Source organism: Manacus vitellinus, unplaced genomic scaffold (genome assembly GCF_001715985.3).
Source record: "Manacus vitellinus isolate BGI_N305 unplaced genomic scaffold, ASM171598v3 scaffold_35_pilon, whole genome shotgun sequence".
Taxonomy (NCBI): Eukaryota; Metazoa; Chordata; class Aves; order Passeriformes; family Pipridae; genus Manacus; species Manacus vitellinus.
The window spans coordinates 2,549,213-2,568,292 of record NW_021940498.1 but is presented as its reverse complement, the minus strand read 5'-3'; the positions used below and the strand labels follow the sequence as shown (position 1 = coordinate 2,568,292).

The following is a 19,080-nucleotide window of genomic DNA, read 5'->3' as shown; positions in this document are numbered from 1 at the left end:
ACACACTTTTTTATATGTTAACAGGCAAAATAATTGGATAATATTGTGGATCTTGGATAGTATCCACAATAAAATATTTGGATAATTTTGTTGTCTTCTCACAGGCTGGCAATGTGAAAAATTGGATCAGGGTGTCTTTGCCCTCTGTAGAGCTGGTTGTCATGGAGGACCTGTAGACTTGATGTCACTTAACTTCTGGTTGGTGCTGCATCCAGCCATGCCAATGCTGCACCTCTAAGCAGCCAAGAGCAGCCCTGCCCTTATCCTTATAGGAAGGAAGCTTTATGCTAGGAACCAATAACATGTCTTACTGAAACCCCATCATTTTGCAACCATGAAATGCTGCACTGTGCCCCAGTGGATGTGTCAGAGGTTCCCTGGTTGATGGGATCCTCTCTGCTGGCATGGGTCAGGCAAGGGTTAAAGACCATCCACTGAGCCATTAATCTGAATCCAGCTTGAGAGAGCCAGTGGGGAAGTGACAGATGGCTTGGAGAGAAAAGACAGGAAACTTTGTCCTCCTCTGTCTCTGGAGAAAATGAGTTTCCCCCCACAGTGAGGCCCCTCCACACTGCTTTGGCTTGGGAGCAGCAGAGGTCTGCAGATAACACAAGAGAGGTCTGGGAACTTTCTGCCTTCTGTAGGGTGAGGGACTTATTGCAATTGAATCCCATACCTTAAAAAAAAGGAAATTATTGTAATGGGATGGATGTAGTGGTGCACTGGTGACTAGAGGGGAAAAAAATAGTGCTTGGGAAGAGATTGGCTACTCCCATCCTGGGACCTGGCTGTGGGAGTGCTAACCTCTGATGTATGCTGGTATGCCAGCCCTGCAGGGCACAGGTCACCACTGCATCCAGGCAGGAGGGGTGACAGGGAGGGTCCCCTTAGGCCCAGCCTGGGACGTGCTGAAATTAGCTGAGCAGCAGAAGGGAGCAGTTCGGTTTTAAAAGAGAAGAGAGCCACCAGTAAAAAGGAGTAAAAAAGAGTAAAAAAGAGTCATAATGATACAGGGGGCTCTCCTAAAATGTCAACCTCCTTTCATAAACACCATGTCTCTCCCTTCTTCCTAAGAGAGGTATTCTAGTGTTTTGCTTAGCTGGTGAAAGACAGCTTGTGAGGTAATGCTTGGCATAGTGGGCTTTCAACAAATCAGAGTTTCAGCATGATAGAGATAGGCACAGAGTCTGAAATGTCATTGAGAAGAGGCAACGAAGGTGAGTAAAGAGGCAGCTTTCTCTCAGACCAGTACAGAAGGAATAACTGGAGGAAACCTTCTCCTTTTGCAAATGAGGTGCTGATGGCCTGCCACTGGCTTCCTACACTGCATAATCTGTTGTTTGCTTTCTTTTCCTGTGGCTCAGTAATAGCTAATTTGTTATTCACTGCTGCTGTCTGCCCACAAAAGCAAGCCCAAATAGTGCATGCATTGCTGTCTGCTCTTGTTGGCTAAATATGTGCACCCTACCAAGCTTTACAGCATCTCAGTTACAGTGTCTGGGTGTCCTGAGGTGCAGCTCTACCAAAACACTCATCCACAAATCGGCAAAGCATGGAAGATACTGACACAGCTTGCACTGCATGAGGAGAGGAATCCTTTGCGAAGATCCAAAGTCCAGGTGGCTTCATGCTTAGGTCACTGATCCTCCAACAGGCAGAGCTGAGGGCCTGATTTCCCACACGATTTCCTACCAGTGGCTGCAGAGTTCCTTACCTCTTTTCCAGTGATATTGGCTGCTTGCTCCTTGAATTTCCCCGCTAGCTGAGCCACTGAGGGTGATGCCGACTTGTCCACCTCTGAGTTGGTCTCTGCTGGCCTGTTCTGACAAACCAGGAACAACACGTTATGAGCAAAGTCTGGGAAAGGCAAGCCTGTGTATGTGTTATAAAGTTCAAGAGTAAGCACAGACTTGAAGTAAAGTTCCTCACATCTGGCATCAATCATCTAGCCTGTGAGCAAGAGGTTTGGGATGACAGGACCTAGCAGCATTTTCAAATATTCCAGAAAAGCAGATATTCATGCAAAGCTTTTCAGCTCTTGCTGAAGAGCCTACACTCAGTACTTTCCAATGGAAGAAAACTGGGCATTTCAAGTGTCTGTTCCCCATCTTATCCTTGCAGTGAGCAGATGGAGCAGGGTAATAAAGTACATTCCCATGCACCTCTTCAGCTCTCCCATACCTTTTTCACTGCCTTGGTCACCATCCTTCCTTTTCCAGCACTTCTGCCATGAGAAGCCATTCCCAGTCCCTGCAGCAAGCCAACATCTGCTTGGGGATGTGTCCCTTTGCTGTTCTGCTTTTTTGGCAATGAAATACTCAGGCGGGTGGGAGGGAGGGAGGAAATACCACGGCTGAGAGAAGCTTCCCCTCCCCTGGGTCGACAACAGGCTGAGAAGCAGGAGGCTTGTGTTGGAGTGTGGATGATGCAGCTCTTCCCACAACACACTGCCCCGGTGTCATCCCACATTTACCTTGTTTTCTTTGCTATGTGTGTATTGAGCAACGTGAGTAGAAAGCCTTGAAATCAGAGTTGATGAAAGGAAACCTTTGTTCTTCATCTCTGGTGTCTGATGCCAGGGAAAACCAAACCAGAGGAACTGAGAATAAGTAACCAACAATCCTTGTTTTGTTAGAGGCGGAGACCTCAGAAGAAGAAACCAGGCTTGTGAACCATCTGTAAGAAACCTCACACCTCCGCTCCCTGTACCACCACCACCAGTGTGGTGCGTGACCAGCACCACACCTCTCACCCCACTGCCTCAATACTCAGCCAGAAAGTTTCCCCAAAGGCCATTGCTAGAAGAATATATTCCTGTTTCTCCAAAGACTCTAGCAGAGCTCTCCCCTCTCCCTTCACACCACTCTGCCTGGGAGGGACCTGCTGCTTTATGAACACGACCGCTCCTTCAGCGCTGCTGGAGGTGAAAGGCCCTTGAAACACCAACCTGGCCTGTGTGTGGACCATTCCCTCTGGGTAACTGTGCCACAGGGACTAAAGAAATGGCTGTGGAAACTTGATATCATGTTAAGGAAGGGATTTCTTTAGACTCCTAGTTTCTAGACTAAAAGCAAATCAAGGTGCTTACGTTAAGGATCATCTCATAATCTGCAGCTTGGAGGAGTCTCTAGTCTGAAATGCCTGGTACAGACCAGTGTGGCTGAGGCCTGTTTGCATCTTGGAAAAGGGCCTTTCCCTTTCTCAGAGAGCCATAAATAAATGCTCCCAATAAATGCTATCTTCTTTTCCCCAGGCCCACGAGCCCCTGTAGATGTCTGCCATTCCCTGATTCCAGGATCCTGACTACATCTTCACTTTTGAGCTTCCCATGCACTTTGGACTGGCTTTCCTGAATTTAGGAAAGCCACATCAAGCTGCTTCCTCTCAGTGACCTTCATGCACCTTCCCCTCATCTTTTCACCTTCCATTAGAGTAACTATAGGCAGGGAAAGTGGCAGATAAGGGGAATGGAAAAAACAGTGAGGGAGGCAGATCAGCAACCTGCTGCACAGGAAAAATGATGGCTGGGCTAAGTGGGGAGGAAGAGCAGCTCCCAGCTGCAGACTTCTTCCCTGCTCTGAAGGGAGGGCAGGCTGGAAAGGGGAGGGAGCAAAGAATGAACCTGGAGAAGGCAAGATGGTTTGGGAGGCTTGGCTCTCAGCATACCAGCTCCCAGCATACGTGGGAATGGCAGAACAGACACCTGAAGTGAGGATTCTGCTGAAACTGAGGAGCTTCAGGTGTCCAGTGTTTGTGTTGGAAAGGTTGCCTCCCTCACAGGCCCTTTTGCTCCAAAAGCTTCTCTCACAGCCCTTTGTCTTTACCCAGAAAAGACACTGTACTTCCTCTTGGCCTTGGCCAGTTTGACCTCTTGTTTTCGGGGTGATCGTGGTTTTTTTCTTTCTTTCTTTTTTTTTTTTTTGAATTTACAGTCCGAAAACACAGCTCTCTTTCTTTGATCAGAGCTGTGAGGTTAGAAGGGTTCCACGTGTTTCTTGTTTTGCTGGTGGCAGGCACTGATTGCAAGGCAGCTCTGGCCGGGCAGGGTGCAGGAAGCAGTGAACATGCCATTCTAAGATTAGCACCAGTAGCCCACGGGCTGTGTCCTCCCGAAATTGCCAGCTGCAGACTCTGATCACGCTTTGCAACAGGAAAAGTCCTTTCTCACATCCTTTCTGGCAATTACACTGGTGTCCTGTATTCAGCTTTTTCTGCATTTCCCCCCTCCCCTCCAGATGGTGTGCCAGGCTCTGCATCTTCTAGTCAGGGGAAAGTGCAGAACCGGGGCACTTGGGTGCAAAAAGTTCCACTCCTTGCACTGCAAAGAGAACACCATTCCCCTGACTTCCAGGAACTGGACTGTCAGTCTTCCTCTCCTCCTTCCCACCACTGTGGGTAAGGTGGGAAGCCTCACTTTACCACTCTCACCCTAGAGCCTGTACCAGCCTCTTCCACAACCAAGACATGCATCTGCTTCTCTCACCCAGGAGCTCAGTGCTGGCTTCCTCCTGCCCCTTCCTCTCCCATTCATGGTCATATTTCACGTTTTGGTCATATAACCCAACACTTTTCTGAATGGTGCTCTTTTTTTTTCGAAAACACTTTTTGCAGCCAACTGCTGATTCTTTTCCTTTTCAGAACAGAATCACAATCAGCCTGCATGGGCTAAAAGCAGCGAGCTAATGTTAAAGGCTTCGCCCATCAGTAATTTGATAACTGCTACTCTGAGGTCTAAGGTGTCTAAGAATTCTATGTTCTGAAAAATGTCAGACAGAGCCATAAACAGCAATTGAATTATACCATCAATGTGAGCATGGCACTGTCTGCAAAAGAGGAAGTGCAACTACCAAGTTCTCGGTAAAGGGTTTGTTTCACTTTCCTCTTCCAAACAAGTTTATAAAATTGAGTAAATGTGAAAATAGTTTTCGACACTGTGTTTCTTTTTAGCAGCACTGCAGAAGAAAGCTCTGCCTTTGTGGTTTAGGTACAAATGTGCCAATTCAAGCCTCTCACCAAACCTCTCCTTCCTTGTGCCTCGGAGCCTTTGCCTCTGTGGTGAGAGCAAAGCTGCCCACCAATCCCTGATTCTGCAGCTTGCCTGAAGGGGGCCACTGTATTTAGCACAGATCCCTGCTCCTCTCACAGGCTGCCTGGTGGAAACACTGCTAGAAATGTCCCACGCCATCCCTGCTATATCTTTTCAAGGCAGCTGAGAAGATCTCTGAGCAGAGACTCCTTGAAGCTGTGGCACAGTCAGCTCTGACTCACACAATCCCAGCTTCACTGGTAATTTGATGTGCCAGAAGATGACTAGTAAGGCTGCCTGATGTGGGAGCAGTAATGTCTCACAGAGGGGACCCCTCACTACAGCAGTGTCATTACCTGGCTCGGTGACATTTGCCAATTCTCCTGCTACAGCCCATGGACCCACTGTGGGCACCAGGTGAGAGAAGGGTGCATGTCAGAGGCCCACACGAGAGACCTGTGCATACTGTTTGGGTACTCACAAAGAGCTTTTCTTAAAGGTGATGGATTTGAGTGTCACTACAGGCAATGAGTTTCTTACGAAATCAAAATCACAGAGAATTTCCACTCCTGTGGAAAACTGGAAAAGCCTGAGGTGGCTTCTGGTGTGAATTTGAAAGTTCTGCTGGGACTGGTGCACAATGGGGTCCAAGAGCCCTCAGCTAGCAGTTTTGATCATGACCCACCCCATTGCAATTGAAGGCTGTCATGATGCCATCCCATGGGATTGGTATCCCACCAATTTAGTCATTGTCCATGATACTGGAAATGCAAGTCTGAAAGGATCAAAAGCAGATACTGAAGGACTTGTGTACCTGGTTTGACTGATGAAAAGAGCAACCTTCTGCTAGCTGTCATACAGTGCAGTGTTTTGCCTTAAGCAGCACTTAAATACCAGCTGAATAACAGCAGAGCTCTGTGCTTCCCTACCCTCCTTTCCTCCCGTATGAATCCTCTGATTTGGCTGCTTTTGTGGGTAGGATAGTTTGGCCAGATGGAGCACCTTTTCTCTGAGATGCAAGAGCTCCACAGGACCTTGCAAGGCTGGAGTATTCAGTGGCTGTGAAATCAGTGATGGTTATGGGTCCTGTGCAATTGCCACCCCCATTCCCATGCAGCTGCATCTAGACTTGGTTTGAGGCCAGTCCCTGACCTCCACATCCCTCCTTTGTTTCCAAAGAGCTTTGCAGGAAAGATTCCCTGCAGCCTGTCCATCCTGCCAGCCGCCTTCCCGCACCCTGTGCTCCCACAAGGTCTGTAAAGCTCCACTGTGACTCTCGCAGGGGCTTTTCACTGCTGCACACACAACCTACCTCAGCAAAAGCAAATAGGGCAAAAGGAATGACAAATATAATGTCTCAGAGGCAGATACAAAAAGGCACTCGAGGCTCAGGGCTAATGTCTTCATTACAGAAACAGGGTCCAGAAATAGTGATATTCAGCACCCAGCTCTCCACACTGCACCACGAGAAGGCAGTTGTCAGATTGATAGAAGAAAACAAGAGGTGGCCAGTGCTTTTGGGGTGCAGTTTCATAAGGTCTTGGTTTCAGCAGAGAGAAAGTGTATATTTCCAGCTGCTCATTCTCCCCTGACCTTTCCTTTCCCCCTTCCCCTCCTCCCTTGCACCAGTGTGAGTTGGTGGGGCTGTGCTGTGAACTGGATCACTGAAACGATCTGGGCTAAAAATACATCCCTTAACTCTTTACAAGGTTATTTTTAACCCAGATCATTCCAGCACTGGAGTTCACAGCACAGCCCTGCAGTGCTGTAGCGGGAGGGGATGGTGGGGTGGCAGGGGCAGCCTGCCCCTCTTTAACCACGCCAGCCAGAGCCTTATCCTTTCGCATAAGGAAATTACATCCTTATGTGTCCTCCTATTCAGAGGGCTGATAAGGAAGTAAAATCCTATTTTTTGTATGCTTGCATGGTAAAGGCTGTGTTGGTCTGTGGCACTGGTGTTTTGCCCTGCAAGCTGTTGCCACCCAGCCCAGATGCAGCGAGTGCAGGCTGTGAACCCCAGGAGCACCTGCGAGCCACCGCAGGGAGCACGTTACCAGCGAACCAGAAGAAGTTTCCATTCAGCACCCACAAAACCCTCACAAATACTGTGTCAGTGATCTCTTCAGAAGCCCCATTTCAAACTGCAGCAGCCACACCTGTGGCTGGTGAGCAGGTTCTCCTTCCTGCATGGCAGGGGAAAAGCCCTACGCCTGCAGGACCTGCTCAGCCAAGGAAGGGATGGGGGTGCATCTGTGGGGAGGAAAATCAAAATAAACCATCATCACAGTCTGACTGGAGGCCTGCAAGAAGCACTGGGAAGCAGTGCCGTGGTTTCCTTTGAAATTAAAGCATCACCTCTGACCAAGGCACTGGATTTCAGGAGGGAAAGGAGCCTGTTGCAGATCTCCTCTTCCCTGCCTGGCTCAGCTCTCTGAAGGAGGAGGGTATGCTTTCTGCACAAAGCCTGCCCCGGCAGGACACCTACCCTTCTCGTTTTTCAGCAAGGTAGCTGCAGGATTTGAGGAGCCAGACAGTCACAGGCCTTGTCTACATGGGAAAGCTTATACCACGTACAGTGGGATAGCTCTCTCAGCTTTCAGGGAGCAATACAGGCTTAATCAGATAGAGGTGTCTGCTGTTCTGCCTACCTGAACTCATTTGCAATCAGCTTGGCTGAAAAGAGCCATTCTCAAACCCTCAAGTACCTGTCTCTGAGACAGAAAGCAGTATTTTGGGAATGGTGTATTAAGCTGTAGCATTAATAGGGAATAAGACTCCCCAGGGGTAAATGTCTCCTACTCCTGTGGTGAGGTGCTGCCTCTCTCCTGAAAAGACTCCCCTGCAGAGATGGGGTTTGATGAACTGGGGGTGTCCTGCACACTCACTGACCAAGCACCAGAGAAGTGATGGCAGCACCAGCTCCTCCCACCTATTTGGGGTGACCATTTCCATCAGCAAGATCTAATCCCTTCTCCCGGCACCATCTTTTGTTCAGCTGCAGAGGAAAGCTGGAGGCAAAAGGACACTGAATATTCACACAGTGCATGATCTAAGGTACACTTCCTGTCTATCTGCAGAGGACGTGAACTTTTACTCTGGCGAATGCACCATGAATGCATCTCAGTTATTTTGGCTCTCACATTTTTTAAGTGCAGATAAGATTAGATGGGGCAGCTCATAAGGAACTCCTCTTTATGTGAACTAAAAAAGCTCAAGAATAGTTTTTAGTTAATATTGGACCTAAGTTACCAATGGAAAAATCTCTCTAATATGTAGTTTGTAATTTCATTCAAAGCCATCTCTTTGTATCAGACATTTAGATGAATCCTGGTTTGCACCCTCCTGCCAACAGAACATGAACTAATTTGTTTATCCGTATCCATGTGAGTACATCAGTGGCATCAGGATCATACTGAAAGGGGAACATTGTTTGGGCTGAGAAGGGAGAGGCAAATTAGCAGGGTAGGTTTAAAACACAGACTCCCCAAAAAGAGCAAACTCAAAGGCAAGAGGGTGGAAAAATACCCAAATCACAGCGCGAGGAGCCAGGCAGCAAAGATCAGGAGATGCTGCTACCCACAGTCTGAGCCTGCCTGTTCTCCCTGTGATCCACAAAAGCATCAATGCAGGCTGAGGAGAGATTGCCCAGGAAGTGGGTGGGCTCACAATGGCCTTGGCCCATTTTTACATCCCTAGAAGGAAATCTCAGGATGCTTGTTCCAACTGGAGCTCAGCACCACGCTGGGCCTCTGGCTCAAGAAGCAACACATCCCAAGATGCAAACCCTGAATAAACAAAACTCCTCTTGCTACATTGACCCCCTTTCATCCCAGTGAAGCATCCTTCTTCCCATCTCTCTCTTTACTCTTCTTCACACATTATTCTCACTGGACACCTTCCAGCTCTCTGTTTCAGGAGGGATTTATGTGATTTATTTATTCACTTGGTATCTTATCTGGCAAGGAAGTTGCTCCTTGTCTCATTGTAGTAAATTTTAATTATTGGCAGAAGGCCCAGCTAGAAGTGGCTGCAGCTGTGGCTCTGTGATGTCCTATAGCCAGTCCTGTCCATCGTTGTGCCAGCGTAGCCTGTAGCACCCTGGGAAGCAAGGCCAAGTCTCCTACCTGCAATTCCTACCATGTGCTGTAGAACAGGAGTGATAGTTACTGTGCTGTGCTTGACCAGAGCAAAAGCTACTGTGTGAGCCACCTCTGCACCTTCCTCTGGTGGGACCAGGCTACCTCTGAGAACTTCATTTATCAGAGCTTTACCACAGTTACTTTCCAGGAGAGGACCAGGATACCTTGGAGATCTTTCAAGTGTATCCTAAATGCTAGTAAAGAAATAATGTTTTTCTACTTCCATCTTTCTGTCGTGTTTTCTTTGATCAACCTCTGCCAGAAGATAAACCCCTCCATTTCACATCCCAGATGAGAAGTTTGTGAGCTTTACGAGTGTCCTCATTCTGTTCCTCCAAGCTGCTAGGCTATGGCTGGTCAAAGAGGAATAACTGGCCTCAAACAGCCATGGGTCCCTCTCTGCCAGGATGCAAGAGTGAAACATTATAGAAAGGCTGAGAAAAGAAAGTGAGATTTCCACTTGAAAGATCCAAAGAGGATGCTGGGGCTGATATCAGGACATACAATCTGGTTATGAAAGAGTTTAAGGGTTTGTGGAGGTGTACAGTGATGACCCCAGCACGCTCTGCAAAATCCTTGGCTGTTGTTTGTCAAGACTGGCATTTTAAAGGTCATGCAAACAGGTTTCTAGTTTGACTTGCAACAAAAGGAGTTAATGTCTCACACGAGAGGGTGCACAACTGTGCAGAAACATTGCACTTCCAAGATAAAGCTTTTTTTACATTGTCCAAACTCAGCCAGTGCAGAGAAGGCCTCCACATCTGGTTGATGTCACATGCCACTGATTCAATCTTCAAACTTGCAGCTTCAAGGAAAGGCAGTCTGCAGCCCGTGGGAATTGCGAATGCTGGAGTTTGGGCTCCAGATTTCTGAATACTCTGCAAAGACAGTGGGACCTCAGATTAGGTTTGTGACCAGTTTGAGCTCCTGAGCCCCAAAGAAGGCCTTGAGACTCCTCTGGCTCACATCTCTTCTGCACATATCTCCACACAGTTGTAGATTCTGGTTTCCTTCAGACATGGGAATGCTCATTAATTGAGAAATGTCAAAAAAAGTCAAAAACACAGGACATGGAAGTTTTGGAGACAGGCAGGAGGAGGTAAAGACTCCTGGTTACATGTGCTACCTTCAAGGTAGTCAGTGTTGTAAGAGCCCAGTGATCTCTGGCAGCTTTCTTCAGTTCTAGTCTTAATGAAATCCACAGCAGCCCTTACAGAGATTTGACTAGAACTCCTGGAATGCACATCCCAGGAATACAGATGTCAGGTCTCCTCTAAAACTCTTCCTCTTTGAAACACTCCCAAGCTTCTTGCCTGAGTGTAAATCACTGCAGTCCATCTCTGGGAGTCTGCAAATAAGTTTGCTACAGGAACAACTCTCAGAAGTACGTCATCCCTCCCCAGAGTGGCACCCATGTCAACACCTATCCCTCCACAGATGAATGAACACAAGACGAGTGTGTGCCTGACCTCAACTGCAAGGCTGTTGCACAGCCTTAACAAGGGTGATAAAGAAGAAGGAGCTCTGACTGCAACACAGGACAGAATAGTATGAGGAATGCAGACTACAAAGGAGGGTTGTATGTTTATTTGTTTTTAGGAGAAAGGGCAGAAAAATCCCACTTTACATAAAATATGTAAAAATATGTAACATTTCCCTGTGATTGGAAAGAGTTTGCTTTAGGGCAACATTTTTCTCAAGACTTGCAACGGGTCTGGTCTTGATTTTCTCTTTCTGAGAGTTCCCTTGTGAACTGCTGCCATCTTGGCACTCAGGGTCAAGCACCCCAAAGGGTAACGTGAGGATATTCTAGCTCAGTAGCTTCCATCCAGAAGACTGCAAGCAGCTCCCAAATGCAGTGCAGTAATTTCAAAACCACAGAGATTCGGAACTGCCAAAATTCAAAGGTTCACCAAAGCAAGATTTGGGAATTGGGTGGAGGTGGGACATAAGTATCCAGAACTAGCAAAGGGACAAATGTTTTTCAAAGGAAGGAGCACTGTATTGAACTTGTCCACTATGCTGTAAATAAATGGTTTTATTTACAGCCCCACCTTGCCTGCTAAAAGTAGAGGGGAGATTCCTGATGGTTTTCCATCTTTCAGTGGTCTGAGGTACCCATGACTATGTGGAATACAGCCTGAAGAGTTAGCACAGTGGTTGGAATCAGCTTTCCTCAAGAAAGCTTTGCTGTTTGGCTCAGACCCCTGCTCAGAGTCCTTCTCTGTCCTCCAAGTAACCTTGGGACTGCCCAAGGCACCTGAACATGGAGGCAAATGGTTGCTGTGAGTGAGAAAACACTCAAATTGTGTTGGGCCAATGTGGCCACTGAGTGGTGGCTGGAGTTAGGTGGCGTGGTGCCTCTGTCAGCAGAGCCAGGCAGTGCCAGGCAGGAGGAGATGGGCAGAGGAGAGCAGCCAGTGCCAGACACGATGGCGAGGAGCTGTGTCCTTCACAACAGAACTATAGGAAACACCTGCAGACATCAGGAAATCAGAAGTGGTGAATAAACTATCTACCTTCTGTTTCAGAGAGTGACTGCACTGAAAATAAAATGAGATAATAATTATTTTAAGCTCCCCTATGAGAAGTCCCTCCCTTTGCTGCTGATGCTTTCCTGCTTGTAAAGTGAGTGTGATGCTGCTGTTACAGTGTCATTTTTCACGATGGGTGGTCGGTACCAGTGCCGGCTTTCTCCAGACCTTCCAAAAGGCATCACTTCTCAGCAGAGTAACTACATGAAGTCTCATTTTAGCTTGATGATGTGGGACTGCTGCTGCTGTCCTCACAGGCACCTGGGCCCAAAGTGGAGAAAGCAGCCTCCTGCTTGCCTCTGTGGAGTTTGTTAGCAACATGTCCTAACATGTTAGGGATTGAAAGGCCTTTGTATAGCAAGGGTATGCCAGCCACCTCGCACTAATCTTTGGCTGGTGCTGAAAATTTTTGAGGCTGGATTTGTAGGAAGTTGTTCTTTCCTTTGTGACATGGTATGAAGCTTTCAGGAGTGCCTGCCGTTTGCTTGCCAAGCTCTACCTGGTGAGATTAGCAAAAGCAGCAAAAAAAATATCACTGTGAAAGGCACAAGTGAGATCTTGAGTCAACCTTTTAGTAATGACAGTATTTGGCAATTACCTAGTGCCACATGTTCCCAACACTGCATGGGCTGATTCATTTCAGCAGCATCACCCCAGACCTTCTCTGTTAGGAGCATCTGCTGAGAGGGTAATGTATGGGCTTGTGCTTTTTAATGCATATCAGCCACTGCTGCAAGCCCCAAGGTCCTGAGGGAAGCCAGGGTTTTATCTGTCAGGAGAGCACAGACCACCAGGCAGGTGTGTGAGGTCCCTCTGCCTTGGAAGAATTCAGGAAGCCTTGAATTCTTTGCTGAGTGTTGGCATAGCTATAACAGGTAGGCTGGCAAGTGCTTGACCCAGCCTTGCCCTAAGCCCTGGATTAAAAACCAGGCAGACTAAAGAGTTTGAAGCCCGCACCCTGTGAGTACAGAATGGAGCCCAGGCCACTGAGCAAGTGTCCTATTGCACCTGGCAAGGGCTGCCAAGAGAGGTTTGATCAAGGACCATCATTACCAAAAGAGGCAGTGAACTGCAGCACCTGGTCCCTGCCGGGCACGGTGCCTGTGCAGGGGCAGCATGTGTGTAACCTCAGCCCATACCCGACAGAGACATGGGCAGCTCTTGGCTCTGCTGTACCCTGGGCAGGGCTTCTGGCTGTCCAGCCACAACATGCTGCTCAGGGAAGGAGTTAATTTAAAGTGTAAATCAGTCATTTGGTGTGTATGCATAGTGGTTTGGCAACCCCTGACTGAGGTGATTGTACAAACCTCCAGCAAGATATGGGTGGCACCGTTTTGTTTTCTGAGAGAAGTGCTTTTTGTGAGATGCCCAATTCTGTTTGCTTGTGTTCACCACGCTCAGAGTATTCTCATGGGGAGAGGAGTGGTGGGGAGAGATGAGGATGTGGGACAGGGGGAATGTAACAGGGACATATGGACAGGTCAGGCAGGGCAAATCCAGGCTTGTGCAGAAGCAGCAGCCCAGGCACTGGTTAAACTTTAATGTGAGCAGGCAGGTGCCTAGTGAAGTAGGAGGAACCTACAGTGGTTGCAAGGTTTTTTTTCCAGGCTGAAGATGTGTATTGCAGTCTATCCATTCTTCATTAGTTCTGTAGTTGATGTAGGACACAATAATTGCCCTCAGCTACTCAAAAATCCAGGAGAGAATTTTAGTGCAGGGCTTCATAAGCTAAATCCTGACACTTGGACCTTCATGGCAGACTATGTCTCAACAACTCACCTTCCTAACAACAGCTACACTGTGATGCAGAGCAGCCCAAGGAAACCTGTAGTGAGGGATCTGAGCCCCACAGTCACGGTGCTGCACAACCACTCATGGTGGCATCCAACTGGATGTAGGCGCTGGGTGCTGCACTCACACCAAAGGGATCACCAGTCCCATCATGGCTCTGCATGAGCAGCACCCAGATCAGGTGTCTGCATTTGAGCAGCACCCAGATCAGGTGTCTGCATTTCACCTCTGTGTCTGTGGGAAGTGGCCTTCTGGAGTTCGTATGTACAGGATCCTTTGGGCACAATAACTGAGATGACCTCTTGTCACAAAAATTCCTAAGCAAGTCCTAACACGGTCCAGCACCCACAAAGGACAGATTCCTTCCTAGCAAACTACCCTTTAGATGGGATTTCTGTCTGATTTCTAAAGATTTTTAAGGATTTAATAGTATCCAGCAGGATTATAAGGGTGTCTCAAAGAAGCTCTGCGAGTGAGACAACAGATTTCCCATCTCGGCCCCTCTTTGTCCAGCTCACCCCTCCTGCCTGCAGCTGCACAGCTCTACCCCAACCATCACCAGGGTGCAGTAAGCCCAGGCATGGGCTCAGCAAAAAAAGTCAGACTAGAGCTTCCCTAGGCCACTAAGTCAACAATAAAAGAGGAAGGAGAAGCTCAAAGGTTTTGAAAGCAGTAGCAACAACAGAACAACTGAAACGAGATTTAGTGCCGGAACATCCAAGAGGAAAGACCCAAAAGGTACTCAAGAAAGGGCAAGGTGAATCCTGTTGCAGTGAGAAGACAGGAGGCTGGGATGAGTGGTAGGAAGCTGAAAAGCTGTTAAGTACCAGTGAGGCCTGAGGCTGCAGTGGGGAGAAGCTCTGTGACATACAGCAAATGGAGATCACGATCATCAGGATTACTGGGTTTTTAAGATGCATGACAACATGTGCCTGCAGACAGTGAAGATTTAAAAATAGGAGAGCTAGGTGGAGAGGCAAAAATCTACATTGCCAGCCAGGCCAATTCCCTACAGACAAGGCAACTGGGGTGTCCAAAACAGCAGGGAAAACACATAAGCCTCATTCAGGAGTCCAATCAGTCCAGGGAGAAATGGCCCCCGCCTTTCCTGTAAAAGGGCCATGTGCCTGTAATTGCCTCATTACAAGCCCAGCACAGCTGCTTGCAGCCAGGCCAGGCAGCCACCATGGAAATAATTTCAGGCAGCAGGAAAAGGATTGTGGATAAAGTTGATATCTGGCTGGATGCAGTCATACCCAGCCACACAAGTGGAAAAACAAAGCAAGGCAGAGGGGCTGTGCCCACACAAGCAGCGTGGCAGCCGCCCCTGCAGAAGCTCCTTGCAAGGGGGGTTTTCCTGTCACCTGGAACAGCACAACTTCAGGAACTCACCCATCCTGGGTTTTTAGCCCAGACATACCACATGAGGTTGTCCCTCCTGAGCCTTTGGGGTGCACTAGTGTCTCCATTCAGGACTTTGCTGCAGCGAGGGTGAGACATGCTTTTTTAGAGGAGGATGAGGTATTTAAGATGATCAAAATAAATACGAGAAACAAAAAATAAGTACAGAAAGATTCAAAAGCTGATAGTTCACTGTGTGGCTGTTGTAGGTGGAAATCTGTTTCAAACCATCCAACTGCTGCTCAGAGTTACCTTGTCCACTGCAAACTCGAGCTCAGCCATCAGTAACCTTAAGCACTGAATCACAAAAACAACTAGTTTAACAAAGATCTCTGCAATTACTAAGGTAGACTATACTAGAAGGCTAGACTTATATGCCTCCTCCCTTTATGAAGAACTGGAAACTCAGTGTCCTGATATTTCCTTTGAGTTAATATTATCTGTTTTAAAAATAAGGGCTGTATTTATCTAGAACAAACAGTTAAAAAAAAAAAACCAACCACTTTTTTGGGCCTTACAAGAACAATGTTGATGTTGCAGAGCTCTTTCCTTGCTCCAAATGAACACCAGTACCACATCTGAAATATTTTCTAGAGCTCCAGAGCTCCTAAAGTTCACAGTAACTCTAAGTGGTTTTGGGGAAATACTTTGTGCCTCTTAAACGTGAGTGCTGCCAGTGAGCCAGAATCCTGCAGCAGATACACTAAGCATTCCTATTATTTGAGGTTATGAAAATTTGGATTGGGACACTGAAAACAAGGTCCCTTACTCTGAAATGCCCTGTCAAATATAGCCCACAGCTTGTCTCTTAAAGGAGGTCACGATGAAGGAGGACATGTAACAATTGACAGGAAAAGACGAAAAGACCTCAAGTTGCCCCAGAAGAGTTTTAGATTGGATATTAGGAAAAAATTCTTCACTGAAAGGGTTGTCAAGCACTGGAACAGGTTCCCAGGGGAATGGTGGAGGCACCATCCCCAGAAGTGTTCAAAAGTCCACATGTAGATGTGGCACTTAGGGACATGGTTTAGTGGTGGGCTTGGCAATGCTGGGTTAGCAGTTGGACTTGATGATCTTAGAGGTTTTTTCCAACCTAAACAGTTTTGTGATTAACTTGGCACCAGGACTCCAGTGTCATCTGAGAGTTAATGCACCACTTTCCTAAATAATTGAAATCCCCACTCTCTTTCAAGCCGCACTACTTTTCATTTCTCAAAAATTAAATTAGATGCACACCTACACAGCTTTCAGCTTAGTTCACAGGAAGATGTCTGGCTTTCCTGGTGTGTCAGGCAGGATATACAGTCCTGTCATTAACTCCTTCTCCCCATCTGATGGGAACCCTCTAGCAATAAATGCTACCTGAAATCTTGGTTGATACAACCAGACATGAGCTACTGCAGACATCTAAATTGCAGATAATACATATGAAAGGCATGTGGGAAAAAAGGGCTTATTTCTCAGAAATTATCCACTGAGAAAGTAAACTGATGATGTTGTGTTGTTTCAGGAATCCACAGACACTCCCTGTGTGGAATGGTCTGTACCCCTGGTGGAGTGATGCTGATGTCCTGATCTACAGCCGACAACAGCTGTGAGCAGTATGTCGGTCTGGCTGGCCAGGAGATTATTGCTTCCCACGTGTCCTTAGCAGCTTGTACAGCCAGGATCTGGGATCTGCCCTCGAGATACTCACTCTCACTACTACCAAAGTCCTCCATGGGCTGATGAGTGACATGGTAGTTCTTCTGATGAAGAGCAGAGGTGGCCACCATAACACGTAGCTGCTTTCCTAGTGAGCTGCTCGCACCAGCTGCTTCTATGGAGCTCTATTCCTGGCCAGGGTTTTCCCCAGGATCCTTCTCAGCTTCCCGATGTTTCCCTCCCAGACATCTGTTTTTCTTAATGGTCTGGGAACTGTACACAGCTTGTCAAGTTTCCCCAAATTAATTGGTGCCTCTCTGTGTGTACTTCCAGGCCTTGTTCTGGGCAGTTCTTGCTGCTCCTGAAGGATAAGGGGTGAGCTAATGGAGGAACGACTGGAAAAACCTCCCAGGCTGCCCACAGGGAGAAGAGATATAGTGCAGTCTGCAGGGCAAGTGTATCCAATCTCATGAGAGCAAAGAATTCTAGACTAAGACATAGAGTGAGATTTGGCCAGGAAGGCTGGACTTCCACGTGCACTATTTCAGTGGGGAATAAAATGCGTGATCCGTGGTTATCTTCTGACACCAAACCTCTGAGATGAGAACCTTTCTGTTGGTTAAAACATGCCTTGCAGAAAATCATTGCTTTAAGTGATGCACACAGCCCTGCAGTTGTAGGCACAATGTGAGGCTACACATTGCTCACTACTCTCACCTACGGACACGGAGACGCTTGGGCAGCTGTCCAGAAGGAAGCAGGATGAGCAAGTGGAACAGCCCCTGCAGTAGGGAAGGTCTCACCTTTCAATTGCTACCCAGCTTAGCTTCTCCATTGCTTGCCTCGCATGGGGTCAGCAAAAAAGCCCTGCTTTTAGCAGAGGTCTGAAAAAAAGGTGAGTTTCAACAGGAGGAGGCTCAGACTCAAGATGCTTCAGGTGGGATGAGGAAGAGGCTGCTCTCGGCCTAAAGGAGCAGTTGAAGAGGATGAACTTTAAGCAGGTACATACACAATATGCATAAATTATCTAATCTGAAGCTATTCAGAAGGTTAAATTAGAAACTGAAGTCACTGAACTGCCAAAGAAGGGACACAGAGAATGCAAGAAGCAGGGACAGCTCAAAACACTTCTGATAAATGCTGTAAGTAGACTGTGGTACCTCCCAATTTAAACTCAACACCAGAGACAGTCTAGTTGTAGCAGCAAAGGGATTCAACTCCTCCTAATTTATCCCGCTGGGAACAGAAAATCACAAGGGTAAGTGAGCCTACACAGAGCTTCCAACTGCTGCAGCTTCCAGGACTCATCAGTTAGGACTGTGCTATCTTTGTAACACATTGCTATTAAATTAGGTCTTCACTGGATACAGGCAGATCAGAGAAGGGGGTTCGTATTTATCTGAGCCAGGAATTTAGTCTCAAAAGGTATGCAGATATGGAGTGGAGGAAAGTGATAGCAAGCACTCATCTGGCAGCCAGCTTGAGGTGTGAATGTTAAGTTATACCCACGGAGGCATCTTGTGAGTGGGACCTTGGGGAGCCCCAGCATTACTGAGGATCCAGGTCTTAGCACCCTTTGACTTCACTTGGAGTCTCCAGTTCGTGAGACCACTGAAAATCAGGTCCTACTCCAGGCAAATGCACCCAGGTAGCTTTAATTTGCTGTTATATTTGAAAATGCCTAAGTGAATTTTCAGCCCAGTCTGGGTCAGCCATAATGATGCACTAGAAATTTAGTGTTTTCCATAGTTAAATGACTCTATATACCTTAAGGAAAATGCACACAAGCAACTCCTGAGTTGCAGCTTGGCCTTGGACGTAGATTTTTTTGGGTGATCTGAAGAAGATAATGATCTCTGTTTCTGAGTAAACCTGATCATAAAAATCTCCCAAAATGCTGTAACGGAGAAACCCAACGTTTGTAAGAGCTTCAAAACACTCTACCTACTTCAGTGCTCTGTGTCTTTTTCCTGCTGGCTGATTGAAACCCGTTTACATGTTCTCTCTGTGGCAAGAAGAGGGACTAAGTTCCTTCAACCTCAGGCACAGTTTCTCCAGATATAAGCTGGGCCACCGGAACCAGGTGTCCAGGAAGTGTGGGCTCAGTGCCTGCACACCACTTGCTCAGGGACTAAGTCAGCACTAGGAAGCTCTTGCCAGCATGTCACTGAATTCACAGATCTTAAAATGAAAGGTGTTAAGAAGAAAAATTGTATTCCACTTACAACTGCTGGAATTGCTGGAATGAGCCAACGATTTTTCTGCTGCAGAGCAGAGTTAGAAGAAATAAAGCATGACAGTTTCATTACTCAATAGCTTTTCTCTCCCATGGGCTACAAAAAGAGGTTTCCAGCTTCCTCCTTGAGATCCATGTGCATGCCCATGTTTGTTTGCATGGAGAGCCCCTCTGCCTCTAACTGGGAGCGAACAGCTCCAGATTGGGAATGAAAACACTGGGTTTTCGTGGAGGGACCGTGTTGACAACTCTGTGTGCTTTGTAAAGACCAAGTGGGAAATCAAATTAAACTGGGCACATTTCACAAGC

General features: G+C 47.3%; 1 protein-coding gene across 1 annotated transcript in view; it reads right to left on the bottom strand.

The window, feature by feature from the left end:
• The window catches only part of RCSD1 (RCSD domain containing 1), a 32,741-nt gene that overhangs the window by 7,636 nt on the left and 6,025 nt on the right, over window positions 1–19,080 (bottom strand). The window contains exon 2 of the mRNA XM_018077111.2: window positions 1,715–1,822. Within this exon, the coding sequence (XP_017932600.2) occupies window positions 1,715–1,822 (108 nt within the window). The remainder of the gene's footprint in view (window positions 1–1,714; window positions 1,823–19,080) is intronic.